At 44.4% G+C, this 20,755-nt stretch overlaps 1 protein-coding gene across 2 annotated transcripts in view; it reads right to left on the reverse strand.

Annotated features, from left to right (window-relative positions):
• Window positions 1–10,416: 10,416 nt before the first annotated feature.
• The window catches only part of ENPP6 (ectonucleotide pyrophosphatase/phosphodiesterase 6), a 224,355-nt gene continuing 214,016 nt past the window's right edge, over window positions 10,417–20,755 (reverse strand). For both annotated transcript variants that reach the window (XM_029584122.1, XM_029584058.1), the window contains exon 8: window positions 10,417–14,117. In XM_029584122.1, coding sequence (XP_029439982.1) covers window positions 13,912–14,117 — 206 coding nt within the window. In that variant the 3' untranslated portion in view covers window positions 10,417–13,911. The remainder of the gene's footprint in view (window positions 14,118–20,755) is intronic.

Consider the following 20,755-nt stretch of genomic DNA (forward strand, 5'->3'; position numbering starts at 1 on the left):
CCAGGACATACTTGGCATGTCTGCTATCCTTTCTCCCAAACCTTTCATCATAGTTGAGCCATGCAACTCCCTTGTATGCAGAATGCACGCTGACAGTAGTGTCCAAGTACAACTACATGGCCAGTTGCTGTGATGGATCTGCCATGACTACTATTCATACAAGGTGAGCAAAGGACCTGACCCAATTGTTAATTTTTCTAGGCACCCTCCTGGTGCCATCTATGACCCTTCTTGGAATCATCCTCCTTCCTACACCCCCTCCAGCAAAGTAAAGATATTGACATATTGATGTTGTCTAATTTAGCGTCTCAAGAATTGGGGAGTACCCTGCCACAATTGCTTGCTTTACTTAGGGTGGGGAGACCTGCATTCACTGTGGCAGTGTTCCCTAAGGGGCGGATTTTAAAAGACCCGCGCCCACCGGCGCGCCTATTTTGCATAGGCCGCCGGCGCGCGTAAAGCCCCGGGACGCGCGTAATTCCCGGGGCTTTCGAAAAGGGGAGGGAGGGGGTGTGTCCGGGGGCGTTCCCGAAATGACGCGGCGTTTCGGAGGCAGGCCCGGGGGGCATGGCGCCGGCCCGGGGGCATGGTCGAGGCCTTCGGACCAGCCCCTGGGACCGGAGGACGGAGCGGGGCTGCCGGCGATGCGCGCAAAGTTAAGGGGGGGGTTTAGATAGGGCCGGGGGGGTGGGTTAGGTAGAGGAAGGGAGGGGAAGGTGGGGGGGAGGGCGAAGAAAAGTTCCCTCCTAGGCCGCTCCAAAATCGGAGCGGCCTTGGAGGGAACAGGCAGGCCGCGCTGGGCTCGGCACGCGCAGGTTGCACAAATGTGCACCCTCTTGCGCGCGCCGACCCCGGATTTTATAAGATACGCGCGGCTATGCACGTATCTTATAAAATCCAGCGTACTTTTGTTCACGCCTGGTGCGCGAACAAAAGTACACGCTCGCGTATTTTTTAAAAATCTGCCCCTAAGGCTTCAGCTACTGAAGACCCCCTAGAACCAGTAGAATCAGATGAGAAACTCCAGCTGATGGAAGCCCCAGAACAGAAGAAGTGCTTCCTGCTCCTGCACTGTTTCCATCTAGTACCCTGTAATGGTAGATTCACCCTTTATGACTGGAGCAGGAGGTTGATCCTCAGTGGGAGACTCTAGTTCTATTCATGAAGATGCTGTTGCTGGACCTGCTACTGTTTCTGTTGACTGCGGAACCAATGGGGAACATGGATTTGCCGGGACAGTGGAACCAGAGAGAATCTGTGAGCTTCAGTTAAGACCACCAATTTGATGGGCTTGATACCAAGGGTTCTAAGGAACTGTCCATGACCCTGAGCCTGTGAAACTCCAAAAGACTATCCTTGAGATTGAGGGGGGGCAATAGGGGGCCTGGTGAAGGCCTAAGAAGGCCAGCTAAGGGAAATAACCTTTGATAGCCTCCAAATGAGAGCCTGATTAGAGGTTGTTAGGTGCTGTAATGGTGCTGGGTAGCAGCCCAGCTGAGTTCCTTCAGCAGAGTGTCACCTGATCCCCAGGGACAGCGTGTGGCCTCCAGAGGAAAATGAGGCTTGCTCAACTGATAGTAGCATCCATGCTGACTGCTGAAGGACTGGTGCATGGAGCGGATAGTCACCATTGCCACCACTGTGGTACAACATGGCCTTGTTCCAGTTCTCACCACTGTCGAATTATCTGCCCCAGATGTGCTACTTCCCCTGGCATGCCAGTAACAGGGGCCTGGGTCCCATCCCTTAGCCCTGCCCTGCCCACCCATCTTACCAGTGGTATGAAGGGCAATGTGTGTCCTGACTCCTCAGTGGAAGGGATTGTGCCAGTAACCACGTGGCCCTCAGGCATCCCCCTCTCAATGGGATGAGTGGCAGACTGGGGCCACTGACTTAGATCTCGGGGCAAGGCTACTTTGTCCACTATTATCAGATAAGACACTGCCTAAAATAGGCTACAGCCCCTGTTTCAATCAGCTAGAAAATCTAGCCTTTGTGCAATTTTTTAATCAATTGAATGCATATGCAGTTTAGATGGCCAGATTGTTCATTTAGTTTATATATAAATAAAACAAACAATGCCCACTTCTTTATTAGATTAACTGTCAAAAACATCTTAGTTCGATCTAATAGATTTAGAAGCAGCGGGTAAGTTATTTTTTTAACAAACGTTTTATGTTAAAAAATATGCTACCCACTGCTTCTAAATCTATTAGATCAAACTAATACGTTTTTTGACAGTTAATCTAATAAAGCATATGGCATTATTTTGGTTTAATACACAGAAAAGTACTACATAAGAATTTGTGGATAGTACTGTCAGTCTTTGTTACCTATATACATTCATATATATAAATAGATAGCCATCTAAAGGTAGATGACTGTGAAGACGTAGCCTAGAGGTTATAGCAGTGAAGCTGCAAACCAGCAAAGCCAAGGTTCAAATCCCACATCCTGACCTTGAGCAAGTTACTTCCCTCTCCCTTCTCTCAGGTTCAAAACTTTGTAAGCCCTCTAGGGATAGAGAAATACCTACCTACACCACCTGAATGTAATCCAATTTGAAGTGCTGAAAAGCAGAATGTAAAAAATACAGTAGATGTTTCATTAATAACAAAGGGTAGATTTTGTATGTCTAACCTCTGTGCAATCTTTTGAAAATGTAGTCCATAATCTCTGAGATAGTAAGGCAGGGAAGGAAAGGTGAACCCCTCCTAAATTCAGTCATCAGCATTTCTCCACCTGGTGTTTAGCACAATAGATATTCACGAGATAACTCTTGTCTCGTGCACATTAATTGCGGATATCCCGGGAGCCAGACTGGCAGGGTGGTCCTCAAGGACCACGTTGGGAAGCACTGCAGTACATCTAACTTCCTTTCTGGTATCCTGGGCTTCAGACAGATTTTCTACCATGCCTTTGCTGCAGGTCTCCTATATTATAGAACCCGATCATGCAAAGATTTTCCTGCTGGAATGGGGGAAATAATCTTTATGGAACTGGGATACGTTGTTTTAATATGCTGGGCTGAAGGCGTACAGCGCCTCTGTCAAACAGCAACACGCATCAGAAACTTACAGAAAAGTATTTCCAGAAAAATGAACTTGCTCAGTAACATTCAGTCACTTGCCTTTATGGCCATAAGACCCGTGTAACAGAGGCACCAGATATACCCTGCAAATGCTGCAGCAAACAGAGAAGGTGCGGTAGCAAAGGAAGCAGAGGAGTAAGGGTTTGGAAAAGAGGAATGGGTTTGCTGCACACCGCTGTCCGTTATCAAGCCTGGCACTGTAATCAGTCATTTGTTTATTTTCCTCCTAATTATTTCTTCACTTCAACAGCACTCCAGTGAATTCATCAGGGCCTGAACCATTACACAGAGTCAGGGAACTTTAGACAATCGATGCCTGTTTTAGCAGTCATTGCAAATGTGTAGAAAGCAGAACATTGCCTTTTATATTCCACAGCCCCATAACAAAGGCTACTGCTCTTTTTATTTCTGAGTCATTAGGTGCTCCCATTAAATCTCACATACGTTAACAGAGACATCTGTGAAGCTACGGACCAATTTTCTTTACCAAAGCTGTAACATACTAGATAAATTTCATCTTTGTGTGTGTGAAATGGAATGAGAGGAATATGCATGACAATTTCTAGAACTTTATTCTTAAACAGTACGTCTAATTATTCCAGTCTTTATGTAATACATAGGTGTATATAAAGAGATTTACATACTCATATATATATATATATATATATATATATATTGGCAGCCCTCAAGTTACAACGCTCAAGTTACAAATACCCAAATTTGCAATGCTTGATACCCATTATCCCACTTTACAAGGCTTGTTTCAATGTTATGGCTCGTCAGCATGTCCCAGCAGGTGCACTGATGGAGGATGTCTGGGACTTCCTCTCCTCAGAACAATGTCAGTGCAGTGTCCTGCAAGGCACGCCTTGGCACTGTCCGTTTCAGGTATAAGAACAAATGTAAAGCTTTAAAATGGGTCCATGCTTTTCACAGCACTTTCTCGGATGAAATTCCGGGCTATTGTGGCAAAAATAGGAGATCAGGCCTTTCTGCTGGAACGAATCCCCCATTCATGATATTGTCCATATGAGACAATTGTTTCAAGTTATGTTTCAACTTACGAAGCTGTTTTCGGGAACTAATTGTGTCTAAAGTCTGAGGACTACATGTATATCTGCTGATTTGCTGGAAAATCTTAAGTTTTACATTTTAAAATATAAGATGTTTATGTTCTACTGGCACCATATCCATTTCAAATTTTGGTAGAGTTGTATTTATTCAGTATACTTTATAAATATTACACAATCAAATGGTAGTAAAGTTTCAGCAACACTCACAGGAGGTAATTTTCAAAAGGATTTACTAGGTTTTATGCAAGTAAATAGATTTTACATTTGAAAATTGCTACTGTAGAAATCCTAAAGGCTCTCTACTAAAGAGGATTGTTCCATTTATCACATGGGAACAAGAGTAGTATTATTGTGGGGTTTAGCTCCCCCATGTGGAAGACTGAATGGTGAGTCCCCAGAGTATATAAATCCAATGCCACCATCTTAGGGTGTGGACTTTTAGTTATCCCTTGTAGGGGGTAGGATGTCACTATGCTTGCTCCTGTTTTGTTTAGCTTTTTTAAAGAAGGACCCTTGGGCTTGGATATGGAGATCTGGAAAGGGTGCCTTCACTTAACCTTACCATGCCATTTGGAAAACCTTTTAGGCTTAGAGGAAGAAGTTGTTCCACCCTTCCTTTCTCTGTTTTTTGTTTCCCTTTGTTGACTTTTATGTTTACCTTATATCTGAGTAGCCTAAGGCCCAGGGGCTCAGTGTATGCAATCTAAGAGGATCAGTGTTTCTCAAACAGAGAGAATGGGTGGACTATTCTTAATCCCAGGGGAGGAATGGATCTGGGTTAATTCCTGGGGAGAAGGAGGCAGTGAATAAGACCTGTGGCACCCTTCCATTGTAAACCCCATCTACATCATCAGGATGTTAAAGAGAGGAGTATGGCAGTACCCTCCTGATACCAACAAGGGAAGTAAGGAGAATGACTGAACAATTGGACTAAAAATATGAGAAATGTGGCTTTGAATTAGTACATCTAAATTGGGATACCATCTTATTCACCAGATGGTGGGAGGAAGCTTAATAACTACCCCAATTAATTGGAATGGATCAGAGAGAAAACTATTTGGCAACAGTAATAGCACAAATTAACTGAAAGTGAATGTCAAAAAATGTATTAGACCTTCTGAAGCTGTAAAATGGATGGTAAAATGAATCATTTTATCCACTTTTCTATCTTTAATCAGTAAAAGTTAAGTTGAAAACCATAAATGTTTCCAGAGACATTAATGTGGAAATGATTGGAATACTCAATTATCTATTTAACAATGCTCAGAACCGAGAAGATAATCTTCGCTTCTGACAGGGAAGGAAAGTTAGAAGCATAAGCCCTATTTAAGGTGTGGTCTTTGGGATTCTGTGAAGGGATGCTAGCCCAGGGACTACACTACTTTTCCACTTGTCAGTCCACAGGGCTGAATTTTCAAAACGTTTGCACTCATAAATGGACTTCTGAAAATTTGCTACTTTTACACATCTAACTCCTTTGAAAATTCACTCCATGAACTATTGTAGGTGACTAATTACATTTGAAAATTAAATAAAGCAAATGTCTAGGCCTCAAATAATGAATATATTGCAATCACCTCTAAAGTACGAATCTAATCTTTTACTCCTACACACAGAGGGGGCAATTTTCAAAATTCTGCAGGCAGGTGGAAAGTGCGCAGGTACTTTTGTCCTTGTATTTTTCACCGTTCTCAAAAAGAACGTACATGTGTACTTTCCCTTTCAAAATTGCCCAAAGAAAACAGACCTGCAAGGATGTCTACCTGCTTTAGAAAATCCAATACTACCCGCATTGTTGCCTTCCCTAGCCTAACTCCGCCCAAGAAAATGCAGGTAACCATGCGCATGCTGGGGAACAAGGTGCCTGTTCCCACCTGAATGCAGGGTAGGACATTTTCAGAAAGCTCTCTTACCAAGCTACGTAGCCATTCACGTGGGTACATGGCTTTCCTACATCCAAGCCAAACAGTTAGTCATGGATTGGGCCTTGCTGCTCTGCCCCTTTTCTATGCACAGCTCTGATTAGGATTAACGTTCACATGTGTTTGTTACTCTCATGAAGCAGACCAAGAAGTTCTGTGCTTAGCATTTACTTTGTTATATTTCTGTCTTTTAACATTCATCCTGCCCTGGGTGTGGATGCGCAGCTTCCTTTTGGATAAACGGCTGAATGTTCCCTTACTATTTGGTTTTATGTTTTCCTAGAAGTGGGATAATGGCCTAGAATACTGTCTTTTGAAGGCCTCCAAAAACCACACTTCCCACTTTTTCCCCACTTCTAGGACTCTTAATAGAAGATCATCCATGGCTCAAGAATGGCATCCTGAGTTCAACTCATCTCAGGTGTGTACTGTGTTTTCTATCATTTTTAAGCTCTACATTCCCCTTCAAAGGAACAAAAGAGCCAAGCCCATTTTGCCAAATCCCTAGGGTGTCCACCCCACCCCCCTCCCCTTTTCAAGTATTACTGAGTCATTAGAAAGGGGTTTCAAAGTAAGGGTCTCATTTACTAAGCATTTTTCCCCCTAGAAAACCTTAGTAAATCAGACCCTAAATGTGGTATGTGCTGTAGTCGGAGTATACTAGCATTTACGGTTATAGTAAGGGCTCAACAAATCACTCTGGAGGCTTTGTCATTTTCATCCTCATACACTGAGGTTTTGTTAATTACAATTGGCAATTGTGAGCCAATAAACTCCGCCCGTGCATACATATCCAGATTAAAGGCTGGCTTTATGATCAGAGCTGCAATTATTTTTGCTCTTCTCCACAGGATACAATACATTGTGAGTGCTGCTGAAGCAACTGCTCTAAGGGCCTGTTGAACGTGATTATAAAAAGTGATGGGGTGATGAATTTTCTGCTGTACAATATGTAAATTCAGTTACATTCATTGAGGAAAGCACCATATTGCTACAGTAACATTGGAACCTATTCTTATTTCGATTTAGCTCATGCCTTTTCAATGGTAGCTCAAGGTGAATTACATTAAGGTACAGTAGGTACCCTCTCCACAGAGGGTTTATAATCTCTTAAGATCATTTATCAAAATGCGTTATGGCGTTAATGCGTGTGAAAAGTATAGTAGGTGGGCAAGATCGGGGGAAGAGTTTGGGCAGGTTTTAATTAAATCAGGGGCCATTATCACGCTGTGCAAATGCATAATGCACGCTGGAAATAACTACAACTTTTTCCCTGGCATTAAGCTGTGCAAAATGATCATAACACAATTATTTTGGCCATTTTTGGGCTGGGGGGGGGGGGGGGGGGGGGGATAGAGCCTCTGGGGAGGACCTCACCGTGTGCACCTATTCATATCTCTATAGGAGGGCCACCTGATAGGTCGAGGTGAGGTGTTAGTGGTGGTTTAGGGTTTAGGGGCCAGTTTTGCATGTAGAGTGAGACGTACGAATAGTACAGCAAACCTTGGTGAAGATTTGACATCATTTGGAGTGAGGAAATTCTCACAAAGATGAAATTTGTACTATGTTCTTTCACCTTCGCTTGATGGTACCCTGTTATAGAGTCCAAATGTTAGGGTAGGGAAGGCCGGAGGCCTAAAGGGCAGGTTGGAGGTTGGGGGGAGGGCGAGAAATTTAGATAAAGGGGTTCAGTTGAGAAGGGAGGGAGAGACTAGCATCATGTGATTTAAAATTTGAAAATAAAGCATCTTGCGATTTTTCCATGAAATTTCCAAGTAATAAGCTGCTTTCAATTCCATTCTGGAAATGTGTTACTGCAAGATAAATACCTAACACACTGAGTCATTTATCAATTTGCGTTAAGACCTTATGGGTAGACTTTAAATTGGCCGTGCACGTGGCCGGGCCTTGTGCACACCGAGACAATTTTCCACAAGGCCCAGCCATGCATGCAAAGACCTGTACGCGCACAAGTGCCGGTCTTCTTGCAAGGGGCGGGGCGGGGGGCAGAGAGGGAGGCGGGCTGGGACAGCGCCATTGTTCGCTGGAGCCTCGCGCGCCAGCTGGCTGCCGGTGCGCACAACTTACTTCAGCTTGGGAGAGGGGAAGGGGAAGGGAGGTTAGGGAAGTTCCTTCCCAGTCTGCTCCTTAATGGCAGTTAATTGGGGAATGCTGGAATGCGTCAATATTGCAGAAGTCTCCCCCCCACCTGCTTGCCCGCCCACCAATTTTATAACATGCGCGTGCATGTTATAAAATCGGCATGTCCATGTATGCTTACCCACCTTTTAAAATCTACCCCTTAACGCACATGATAAATAACACAACATTGAGTATTCCTTGGGAGGAGTTAATAGTGTTCAGTGCAAAGAGAGAGAGAGAGAGAGAGAGAGAGAGAGAGAGAGACTGACTGACTGTATAGAGTCAGTTTGACACTTTATATATGTACCACTGTAGAGGGGCACTTTGAATCGGGGTGGGTTTCAGAAGATGGGGTGGATTTTAGTGGGTGGTGTTACAGAAACATTCTGAGGTATTGATAGGAAAACTGACCTCACTAAAGATCTGTAGTCATTATGATGGATGAAAAGAATAACTAGAGGAACTCTAGTTAAACATAAGGTTATAAGTTATGAACACATTGATTTCAAATACTTTTTCCAACAAAGATCATGGCTTAATCTCTAATGTACAATACTCATTTCTTTTGACTCTTACTTAGTACTAAGCTACAATATATCGCGTAATAAATTGCAATTACGATTACAAAAATGTAGCTTTCAAATATTTTGTACAAGTGGATGTATTTTTTGGTAATTCAGTGAAGGTTTTTTTAACCATCGAATAAGGAAAAATATCCACAATGAATAAGTCCTTTTTTTTTTTATCAACAATAATTAAAGGAGCCATGCTCTCAATGCACCACCTTTAAGAGTGGGAAGGTAATTCAGTTTCCATGATAATTCAGCCTGTGACTTAAGGTAACAATTAGCCATGTGGGTAGCTCTCTACAAAGAGCTAGACCAAGAACAATGACTCATTTCACATGAACAGCTGTTGGATTTTAATAACATTTTAAGGCACTACTGACCTGGAACAGGAGTTAAACCAGCAACCTAGATTCACGACTCTGTGACAGACCTCTTTACTCTTCCATTCCATTCAATGTAAGAAAATTGGTGAGGAGTAGAGCTACATTTTGAAGTGAGTTATTTGCAGCAAACTTATCTTTTATATCCATTTATTGTTGTTGTTTTTAACCTTTCTTTAGCCCTCTTGTTTTCTCTGCAGGCTGTGATCCTAATAGCTGTTGTTGTGTGGATAAGGCATGGGTCATAGGGCTCTACTTAGACTGAGAAATGTTAATGTCGTTTGAGATTCTGAATTGTTTGTTCTAGAAGCAGTAACATTTAACCACATCACATAGGATTACACTCAGTTGCTCACTCTTTGATGACAAAGAGGCCGATGCAATAAGGTGTGCTCATCTCAGGACTCACTTTTACCAGCAGTTGTGCTCACATTTTTTCTGTGCAAACATTACTGCCAGTGCACAATGTGCATATAACATTATCAGGCCAATACAATACAGCACGCTCAGCTGAGCACACTGTTTAACCCGCAGTTGGACGCGGGTTTTGGAGGCGTGTCCACAACCCCTTATACCATAAAGGGATTAGCACGTCCAAAACGCGTGTCCAACCCCCATCCCAGCGAAACAAATAGCTTCCAACCCATACATTTCTATGCTCAGAAATTAAATCCTGCCTAGAGCAGACGCTAATTTCTGAGCAGCCCAAAAAAATGTACAGAAAAGCTTTTCTGTCCATCCTCCAACTTAACAAGGTGGCGATATTAAGTCGGAAGGACAAAAAGGTTTAAAAAAAAAAAAAAAAAAAAGTGTTTTGGTGGTCAGGTTAGGAAAAGGGACGCTCAATTAACGAGCGTCCCTTTTCCCAACCCGCTGACAGCCACCTGACTGCCACCTCTCCTGGGCGCCCATTGCCAAGGAGGCACTAGGAGCGCACATTTGTCCCTAGCGCTTCCTTGGCAGTGCAACCCCTCATTTATATATTCTATCACACGCCCGTTTTCCACGCAGCTTTATTATATCAGCCTATACGTTTTTAAGTTAGCGCCCTTGCATGGAAAACTCATTATAATGATGGCGTTAGCTACTAACTCCCTCCCCCCAATATAGAGAGGGGAGTTGTCTGGCCTCATGTTTTCTTAGCGCTGGGAACTTAACCTAGTCTGAGGTGGAGTAAAGTTTCCAGGGCTAATGTTAATCTACGGGTGGAAGCTGGAGTTCCAGTGCTGGAATCTGTAGTCGGGATTTATTTATTTATTTAACAGGCATTTATGAATCGATGTTCCCAAATAAGAAACGTTCAAAGTGATGTACAATCAATATCATGATACACGTCAGCTAAAATAAAATTAAAACAGAACAAAAATCTGATTACAATAATTAAAATGTTGAGCATGAACCTGCTGTATACTTTGCCTAACAACCTAACTTAGCCCCTTCGATATACTTTATATTTACTGCTGCGAATCATCAGCCATGTTTTCAACCCTCTTTGAAATTTCAAAAAAATCTCGTTCTTCTCTTAGCACCCCAGGAAGCTCAGTCCACAACTTCGGAATTGCTATGGTAAAAGATCTTTTTTTGTAACCGAATTTTTCTAAAAGCTTTAACTGCTGATAAATGCAGCTGTGATTTTTGATTCGATCTTTGTTCCCTACCACTGACACACCACTGAATTCGGCCTTGTAGCTGAAGCAGCCCCAAGCCATGTGGCATTTTAAAAGCCAACAAGACATGTTTAAAAACAGACCTCTGAGCGATCGGCACAGTGGGGACGCTGGAACACTTCTTGTGCAACGCAACACAGAGCCACCCACACTGCTGCATTTTGAACCACTTGCAACTTTCTCGTTACTTTACTTTGCGGTAGTCCAAAAGTGAAAGCACGAGGGCACAGGCTATTTTTTTTTTAATGCCCCCAAAGCCAAAAAAGGCCACAACTGTCTGATTCATTTTACGTGACAAAACACTGCTCTTCCTCAAGTGATAAAGAGGACTCCAGTTTTTACACCCAAGAATTTTACATTTTCTGCCAGTAGTAACCTCACCCCTTTTAAAATTCCGATCCCGTTCCTAATCTCAATAATTCTGTTTTAACAGAATTCAACAACAATCCATTTTCTCTTGACCACTAAGACATTGATAAACGAAATTTATTCAATTGAAATACAACTACTGATTTGTTTCTTCCCAGCAGAGCCAATATCTGGATATCATTCTCATAGATAAATGGAATAAACCCAAAAGATCTTATTAACTTCCCAATTGGAGCCAGAAAGAAATTCAATGGTAGCAGTGACAGAGATGATCCCTGTGGCATGCTTTGCACAATTTCTCTACAAGCAGAGACCTTCCCTTGTTGGACTATTACCTGCATACAGTCCTTCAAAAAAGCAACACCCACTTAAGGACGGCAGCTCCAAATCCAGATTCCAGGCACCGGGCAATCAAACCCTCCTGACCTATCAAAATCAAATGCACTGGATAAAATCTAACAATACCAGCAGCATCGATTCATGCACAGAAACCATGCTTTGTGCAAAAAAACATGGTTTCCACCCCTAAAATATGATTTACGTATATAAAATGTGATTTATATGGTGAAAAGATTTTTTGTGTGCATAATTCATATTTTATGCATAGAAAACATGGTTTATGTGCACAGATCATGTTGTGTGCGTATAAAATATTATGTGCACAAAAATTGCCTTCTACATAGAAATCATTATCATTTGTGCACATAAACCATGTTTTCTATGCATAAAATATGATTTAAGCATATAAATCATGATTTGCTGTGCGCTGAAGGCCCGATTTTAAAAGGGCTACGTGCATAAAAAATGAGGGTTACGTGCGCGGATGGGCCCTGCAAAAGGGGCGGGCCAGGACAGCACCATTAGCCACTGTCCCGGGAAAGCACACGCCAGCAGCAGGCCAGCACGCGGAAGATATTTCTGCTCTGGAGGAGCAGTAAATATTAAAATAAAACATCAGGGGCTAGGTAGGGTTAGGTTAGGGGTCGGGGAGGAGAGGGGTAAAGGTAGGAAGGGTAAGGTTAGGGGTAGGGAACTGGGGGAGGCCTAGTTGCGTCGCCGCGTGTACTTTATAAAATTTCCTCCTCCCGTGTCGCAGTCCGCCCACACATGTGCGCGTAGATATCGTATTTTATAACACGCATGCAGCAATGCTCGCATATTATAAAATCAGTGCATCCCTGTGCGCACACGCCGGGAACCGCCTGCGCATGGCTTTGAAAATCTACCTTTTAGCCTTTTCTTTCTGCACATTTTCCAGTTTATGCGCATTTTTTAACTCCCGATGCACTGGCATACCATTAGCTTGCTGCATCGGGAGTTTAAAAAAAAATGAGCTTGTGCGTTAAGAAACTGTGCTCTGAATTACAAGCACTCAGTTTTAATACTCAGCTTTTTGCATTGGCCCCAAAAGTTGCAAGACTTACATCCACTCCGGCCCATGACATTTTTTGAGTGACTTCTACACCCTTTTTTTTTTTTTTTTTTAACTCTGACATACCAGAGAATATCAAGAACCTCTCCCTGCAACTTACTCTATGGATGAGCTTTGAATACGTAATGCTGGACCGGCAAACCAAAGAAACCTTTTAGTCCATACTTTTTCATTTAAAAAGTAATAATTAACTGGGCTGCCAGTTTGCTGACTCACATATTACAGTCCAAACAGCTGGACCCCAATCTGGGATAAAAGAGCAACTTCTGATCTCCTTCATCTCGCACCTCATGCCAGTGAGGGCTAAAGGATATTGCAGGCTTGGAGGATGGAACGGGTAGACGGTGGTGGAAAAGTCATTTTTAAAGAAGGTTCAGTAACGTTTGCTTTTTTTTTTTTTTTTCATCCTCCTTTTCTGATTGGTCCAGAGGGGATGCAAGGGAGCCGTTTTTGAATCCATGCAACATATTTACGCATTCCTCTGCTTGCACGGCAGGGCTGGTGTCTCTCTGAGCAGATTGTGTGACAGAATATGCACAGCAGCAGCAGCAGCAGACAGTGCAAGCTTCCCTTGACAATCTACCTCAACATTATTGAGACAGGATCACCTCGGTCTCTCTGCTGAGACTATAAATACAATTTGCAATTCATGTCAACTCCGATGGTGTTTCTTCAGTGATGTTAACACCTGTTGGTTGGGAACTTAAGCCATGATTAAAGGGATGGACAAGGGTCTAAAGCAGTGGTCCCCAAACCTGTCCTGGAGGGCCACCAACCAGTCGGGTTTTTGGGATATCCTCAATGAATGTGCATGAGAGAAAATTTGCATGCACTGCCTCCATAACATGCAAATTTTCTCTCATGCATATTCATTGTGGATATCCCAAACACCCGACTGGCTGGTGGCCCTCCAGGACAGGTTTGGGGGCCACTGGTCTAAAGAGATCATTTGCACTGTGTCTCACTACCAAAGTCACTTTCTACAGGAATGCGAGCTACTCCCTTGACATCCATGCTTATTAGCAAAGTACGGAGCAAGGCAGGATCTATATCTATAAACAACTGGGGATCCCATATAGAAAATAAGACAATTAAAAAAGTTATGTCTTTACCACTACAGAAACAACAGAATGTATTCATCAGCTTACTCCCCTAGTGTACTGTTACAAAGCTATCATTCAAAAAGAGAATTTAACAAACAAACAAAAATCAAGTTATTGGTCACACTGACAGACATTGTTTTTGCAACTAACTCAATAAGATCTGTCATGCTAACAATAAATATTGAACTATTGCCAACATGCAGCTGCACAGCTGGATGGATGCTGCCAGATTGGCGTTACTTTTCAACATGCTCTCCACCCTGGACCAGGATCCATTGTTTGGCAGTGGCTCCACTTCTAAAACGTGGCACATGAGGTTGTAAACATCAACAGATCTGATGGGTGCTGCTTTGTAGTTTGTTTTGAAGTCTGTAAGAGAAATGGAAGTACTGATTACTGTGCTTGAAGTTCTGTGTATGGATAAGAAGATTAAATATTTCAGAAGAATGACTGGGCTTTTTCCCCTACGTTTTTTATGCAGATCATGCATAGGAGCAGATGGTAGGAGAGAGTGATAGGAACGTATGTAACATCTAAGAATCATACATCTCATTTATATAACATGTTATATTTTATCCCCTGCTACAGCCAGTGCTTTGCTTTACCAAGGGAGTCTGATGGGAATATAGAGCCTGATCTGTTCCTTGTGTCACTTTCCCTTTGGCAGTTTGGAAACAAACCAGCAATTAGTCCCCTATTGTGTCTCCCAGGTCTTCTTTCATGCTTTTTGTTTTATTTATTGAATAATTTTGCTTTTCTTTATTTTCTTTATTTTTTTATTTTATTCAAAACATATAGTATATCCTGCATGATACAAACAATGTTGTTCTATGTGGGTTACGTCTTAAACATATATAAATTATAAATTTGGACTCAATGACATATCTAATCTAAAATAATAAAAGCTAAGCTGGAGACAAATTCACAATTAAACAACCCAATACAAATGTAAATATTAAATAAAATCAAAACAATTTAACTACTTACAATCTATTGATAATTACTAGGACAATTAATCATGAAAATATCCTTAAAATAAAAAAAAACAACATCAAAGTATCAAAGAACTAGATTATATGCTAAGGCAAAAAGGTGGGCCTTGACATGTTTTTGATCATCTTCACAGGAGCAGGAAGAGAATTCTAGAGGGAGGACCCAACAACAGAAAGCATATAATTTCATGATTCTTGGAGGCGAATTGATTCAACTGTTGGGACACATAGTGAAAATTTATCTTGTGATCTAAGAGGTCTAGTGGGTACATATTTTATGACTTTCTCAGTAAGGAACAAAGAACCTTGTCTGTGTAACGCTTTGAAGACTATAGAAAGAATTTTGCAGTTGGCCCTGACACTAAATGGAAGAAAAAGAAACTCCTTTCGCTTCAGGTTAATGAGGTTTCTAATGTGATCATCAGTGATCAAACAAGCAGTTACTTCTGCAATATTAGAAGGGCATACATGTGATTTATTGGAAGGCCCTCATATAAGACATTGCAATAATGTAAGTTTCCTAAAACTAAGGATTGAATAATAGTTCTAAAGTCATTTTTATCTACCAGAAACCTAATTCGCTGGAGTAATCTCAATTTATAAAAACAGAGCTTTGACACTGAATTTATCTGCTTATAAATAGAAAACTTAGAATCATGCAAAGCCTCAAGGTTTTGGACAGACTCTGAGAAAGATATTTCAAAGTTATCAAGCTGTAACATTCAGTGTGTAGCCAAAGAAAAAGTACGACTAAATCAGCACATTACAGTTTTCCACATGGGTAGAAGTAGATGATTGTTCTTCATCCATGTATTAATGGAAGGCAAGCAGAGAACTAGTTGATTTAAAGTAGTACTTACGGATAGAGATGTAAATCAGAACCGGAATCGGTTCGGATTCCAGTTCTGATTCACATGTGGGTTTTTTTACATCGGGCCTGATTGCGGTTTTGTTTATCGGCTGCGCCCGAGCCGATAAACAAAAAACCCACCCCGACCCTTTAAAACTAATCCCTTTGCTTCCCCCACCCTCCCGACCCCCAAAAAAACATTTTACAGGTACCTGGTGGTCCAGTGGGGGTCCCGGGAGCGATCTCCCGCTCTCGGGCCGTCGGCTGCCACTAATCAAAATGGCGCCGATGGCCTTTGCCCTTACCATGTGACAGGATATCCGTGCCATTTGCCGGCCCCTGTCACATGGAGGGAGCACTGGATGGATGGCGCCCACCACAACAAGGGTGTACGGTCAATGTCCAAACAGGTGGTCCAGAAGTCACAGAAGGCCAGAATAGAGTGTCTGAGTGGATAGCGAGGATCAAGGCCAGAATGGTCAGCTGAAGCAAGGGTCAGTACCAGTAGTCAGTCCGGGCATAGTCAGGTCAGGCAAAGGTCAAGTTCCAGGCAAGGATCAGACATGGTCAGTAGACAGGCAGAGGTCGGTTCCAGGCAGCGATCAGATGTGGTCAGTGGACAGGCAGAGGTTGGTTCCAGGCAGTGGTCAGATGTGGTCAAGAGCAAGCAAAGGTCAGTACCGTGAGATCAGTCCAAAAGGTACTATCAGGGAATGGAGAGACGCTGGAACAGGAGATGCTGGAACAGGAGACACTGGAACAGGAGACACTAGAGCAGGCAAACTTACTACACCGGATTGTCGACCCGATTGCCAAGGCAAGGGACAGGAAGCAGGGCCTCGCCTTAAGTATCCGGCCTAGGTGACGTCATCGGGAGGTGCCCCCACAGATTTTCCCACTGGTGGCCCTTTAAAGGGCTGTATGTCGGCCGTGCGTGCTCCTAGGAGCGAGGCCGAGGACACTGACAACACGGAGCCCCATCGGGAGCTCCGTTGTGAGGCCTGCATGGGAGACAGCGAACGGGGGAGTTGGGGATGTTGCGAACTGGCTGCGGCAGCGGAGGAGGAGTGCCTGGAGCTGGTAGAAGGAAGAGCAAGGTGAACAGGGCCGGCCGCAGTACAGACGTGGCCGGGGCGTGCAAAAGTACCCACTTCAAGGCCTCCCCCTTACCGGCCTTGGTTTTTCAGGATGAGCCCAATGGAAGTGTGCGAGGAGGTCTTTGTCGTAGATGTGGTGGGAGGGCTCCCAGGAGTTCTCCTCCGTTCCGAAGCCTGCCCACGACAGGAGGTACTCCCAATAGCCTCTACGGTGCCGGACATCAAGTACTTCTTTTACTTGAAGGATGTTCTCAGGCTCAGCAGCTTGTTGTGTAGGTGCAGGAGGCCTTCGGGTAGGCCAGGACAGGACTAGTGGTTTCAAAAGAGACACGAGAAACTTGTTATGGATTCCCATGGAGGTGGGAAGCTGCAGCTGATCGGTAACCACTTCTATGAGTCAGATGATAGGGAATGGTCCGATGAATCTGGGAGCCAGTCGTTGAGATAGAAGACGTAGTCTGATATGTTTAGTGCTCAGCTGCACCTCTGTTCCGGCCAGAGATCTGTTGCCTTGCTTCAAGTCCACCAAGGCAAATCCGGCAAATCCGGCAACAGACATACAAGCAGGGTCATCAAAGACCGATTTAAACAAGTCCACAAATCCTGCAAAATAGGGTCCTTGCATTCCCACAAGGTAGATGCCCAAGACAAGGCTCTCCCATCCAAGAATGACAGGATGTAGCTGGTCTTAGAGAGACCTGTGGGAAACAATAAAGGTTGTAAGGTGAAATGTAAGCTGCACTGGTTCAAAAAGCCTCGAGTCTTCTGGAGTACTCCAGAGAATCGAATAGGCGCCGCCAGTGGAACAGCTGTCTTCAAAGTTACCTCCTGTAACTGACCTCCTTGTGTAGAATCTGTGCCTTGTATCTTCTATGTATGAAGCTGATGAACTGCTGCAGTAAGTTTCTCCAAGGTTTCTTGCTGTTCTGAGATGCGTTGAGCCAAGCCCAGTATAGCCTGCAAAGCGGAGAGGTGTGCTGGGTCCATGGTTACTGACATCCAATACCTTAAGCTGGATCCCCGGGAGTACTGCTTCTCCAATTTTAAAACCAGATTCACTGGAGTTAGCAATCTGTTAGGGTTTGCTCCTCCAGAGGGGAGGAGTTAGCAATCTGTTATGAGTAAGCTCCCCTGGAGGGAGGAGTTAGCAATCTGTTAGAGGTTTGCTCCTCCAGAGGGGAGGAGTTAGCACTCTGTTATATCTCCGTGCTGAGTTGCAATCTGTTATGGTTCTGAGACGGAGACATCAGATGAGAGCTAGCACTCTGTTATGCTCAGCTCCTCAAGTGGGAGGAGTGAGCACACTGTAGTAAATAGGTGAATCCTTGGGCCGATGGCAGATGACAGTTCTGAGAGAGCGGTGGCAACTCACGATTGTCTGTATCTGTAATAGCTTCTAGGCAGTAGAGAATCTTAAGAGTCTTCAGGAACATGGGCCCTCGAGGAGCGAGTACCGGTTCCTATCTGCAATCTGAAATAGAGAAAAGAGAGCGAGGCCCCCCGAGGAGCGGGTACCCCTGGTAAGTCCGAGGAGGCAGAGTAGCTTGGAAGAATCCGAGTTCCTTGACCGAGTTTGATTCGTAGTCCTTGCTAACTCAAATTGTAAGCGTAAGTGAAGACCTTTTATGTTGGAAGTGGATGATGTCAATACAGGGGGATGCCCCTGAGGTTCGCGCCCTTGCTGGTACATACTTCAGAGCATGCGCGCCCTACGTCATCAGGAACATAGTGGATCCACAGCATCGAGCCGGTCCGGGGATGCTGGGGAGAAACGTCATGGAGACGCCGAGGCAGCAAGCCATCCATCAGGCCCAGAGGGAGTCGCCAAAGAGGTAGAGAGGGTGGAGCGAGGGCGAAGAGCAGGCCCAAATGCAACAGACCAATCTCGAATACCTTGGAGTTTCTCAGGGTCCATGGTAAAGCCACGATTGGAAATGATGTAACCCAAGAATGGAAGGCGGGGTTGTTCGAAAATACACTTCTCTAATTTTTCATAGAGGTGATTTTCTCTAAGGCATTGGATGACTGTTTGAACATGTGAACGATGGGACTTCAGGTCTTTGGAAAAAAATCAGCATATCGTCCAGATATACCATGACAAATGAGTATAGAAGGTCCCAGAAGATCTCATTCATCAAGCGCTGAAAGATCGCAGGGGCGTTGCAAAGTCCGAAGGGCATTACTACGTACTCATAGTGGCCATCCCTCATGTTGAAGGCAGTCTTCCAGATGTCCTCTGGTTGGATTCGTACAAGGTTATATGCCCCTCGGAGATCTAGGTTTGTAAAGATCTGTGCTCCTTGCAGGCGATCAAACAGTTCACTAATGAGTGGCAGTGGATAACGGTCCTTGCGGGTTACGACATTTAGCCCTCGGTAGTCTATACAAGGACGTAAACTGCCATCCTTCTTCTTCACGAAGAAGAATCCTGCTCCTGCCGGGGAATTGGAGGGTCTTATGAAACCTTTATTCAAATTTTCTTTAATGTACTCTGACATTACTTGGGTTTCCAGAAGCGAAAGAGGGTAGGTTCTGCCCTTGGGAGGCATGGTTCCCAGTAGGAGCTCTATGGGACAATTTAATTCTCGGAGTGGAGGTAGGATGTCAGCATTTTGTTTGGAGAACATATCTTTGAACTCTGAATACGGAACAGGTAACCCGGAAAGGGTTGTAGAGTTCAGAACGGTCACCACTGGAGACACTTGTCATAGACAGCGGTCTTGGCATTGAGGGCCCCACTGAGTTAGTTGCAGGGATTGCCAGTCGAAGTGGGGTGCGTGTAACTGGAGCCAAGGAAGTCCAAGGATTACAGGATGCGTGGATCATTTCAGAACTAAGAGAGAGATTTCTTCATCATGGAGGGTTCCCACAGTGAGGAGGAAGGCCATGGTATGATAAGTAATACGTCTGGGGAGGTACTCTCCCTGGATCGAGGCAATGCAGAGAGGTACTTCCAGTGGTTGAAGTGGGATCTGGAGTAGTGTGACGATATCGTCCAGAATAAAATTGCCACTCACCCCAGTGTCCACGAGGGGGGTAGTGGCAAAGGAGCATGACTTCCTCAGGAGGGATACAGAAAGTAGTAGTTGAGGGCCAGCAACAGTAGCACCCAAGCTCGGGATCCCTGCTGGGCTGAGGCTCTGGAGTTTCCCAGACGCATGGGGCAAGTCTGTAGGAGGTGTCCGGAACCACCATAATATAGGCAGAGGCCTTCCTTCTTGCGCTGGAGGCGCTCTTCTAGAGACAAGCGCCCAGGATTAATTTGCATAGGTTCATCAGGTGATGGAGGAGGTGCAGGTAAGGCCTTTAATTGAGGACTTGTTGCACGAGGTGGCCGTAAGGCAGGAGGTTGGAGGACTCTTACCTCCTGGTGCTGCTGTCGTAGACGATGTTCAATCTTTCCCACCAGGGAAATCAGGTCTTCCAGAGATGTGGGGATCTCGCGGGCAGCCAGTTCATCCTTAAGGGCAGCCAGTTCATCCTTAAGGGCAGGAGACAGTCCCTCTAGGTAGAGTGCGCGTAAGCAGTCCTCTTGCCACCCCAGTTCTGTGGCAAGTGTTCTGAATTCTACTGTGAATTCAGCGAGTGAATGCGAGCCTTGACGGAGGTGGAGTAGATTGTGACCCGCGACCGCCTGTCGGCTGGGATCTTCGAAGGTCCATCGGAAGACGGAAATGAACTGGTGGAGTTGGCAGAGGATGGCATCAGACCACTCCCAAAGTGGGGAAGCCCATACCAGGGCTTTTCCTTCAAGGCGTGAGAGGATGAAGGTGATCTTGGTTGTTTCATCCAGAAACAGCGAGGATTGCAGTCGGAACTGCATATAGCATTGGTTGATGAAGCCTCGGCAGAAGCGCAGATCCCCATAGAAACAGGGTGGAGCTGGGAGGGCAAATGGTGCCTGCGGGGGCAGGGTTTGAGCCAGACCCCTTGAATTGGCCATAACGGAATCCTCTAGCTGAGAACGTAGTTTCTCCATGGATGAAGCTAATGCTTCCAGAACTTGTTGTTGTTCTTGGACATGAGCAGCTAGGCCAGGAATGGCCTGAAGGCGGGAGAATTCACCGA

Source organism: Rhinatrema bivittatum, chromosome 1 (genome assembly GCF_901001135.1).
Source record: "Rhinatrema bivittatum chromosome 1, aRhiBiv1.1, whole genome shotgun sequence".
In the NCBI taxonomy this organism is placed as follows: domain Eukaryota; kingdom Metazoa; phylum Chordata; class Amphibia; order Gymnophiona; family Rhinatrematidae; genus Rhinatrema; species Rhinatrema bivittatum.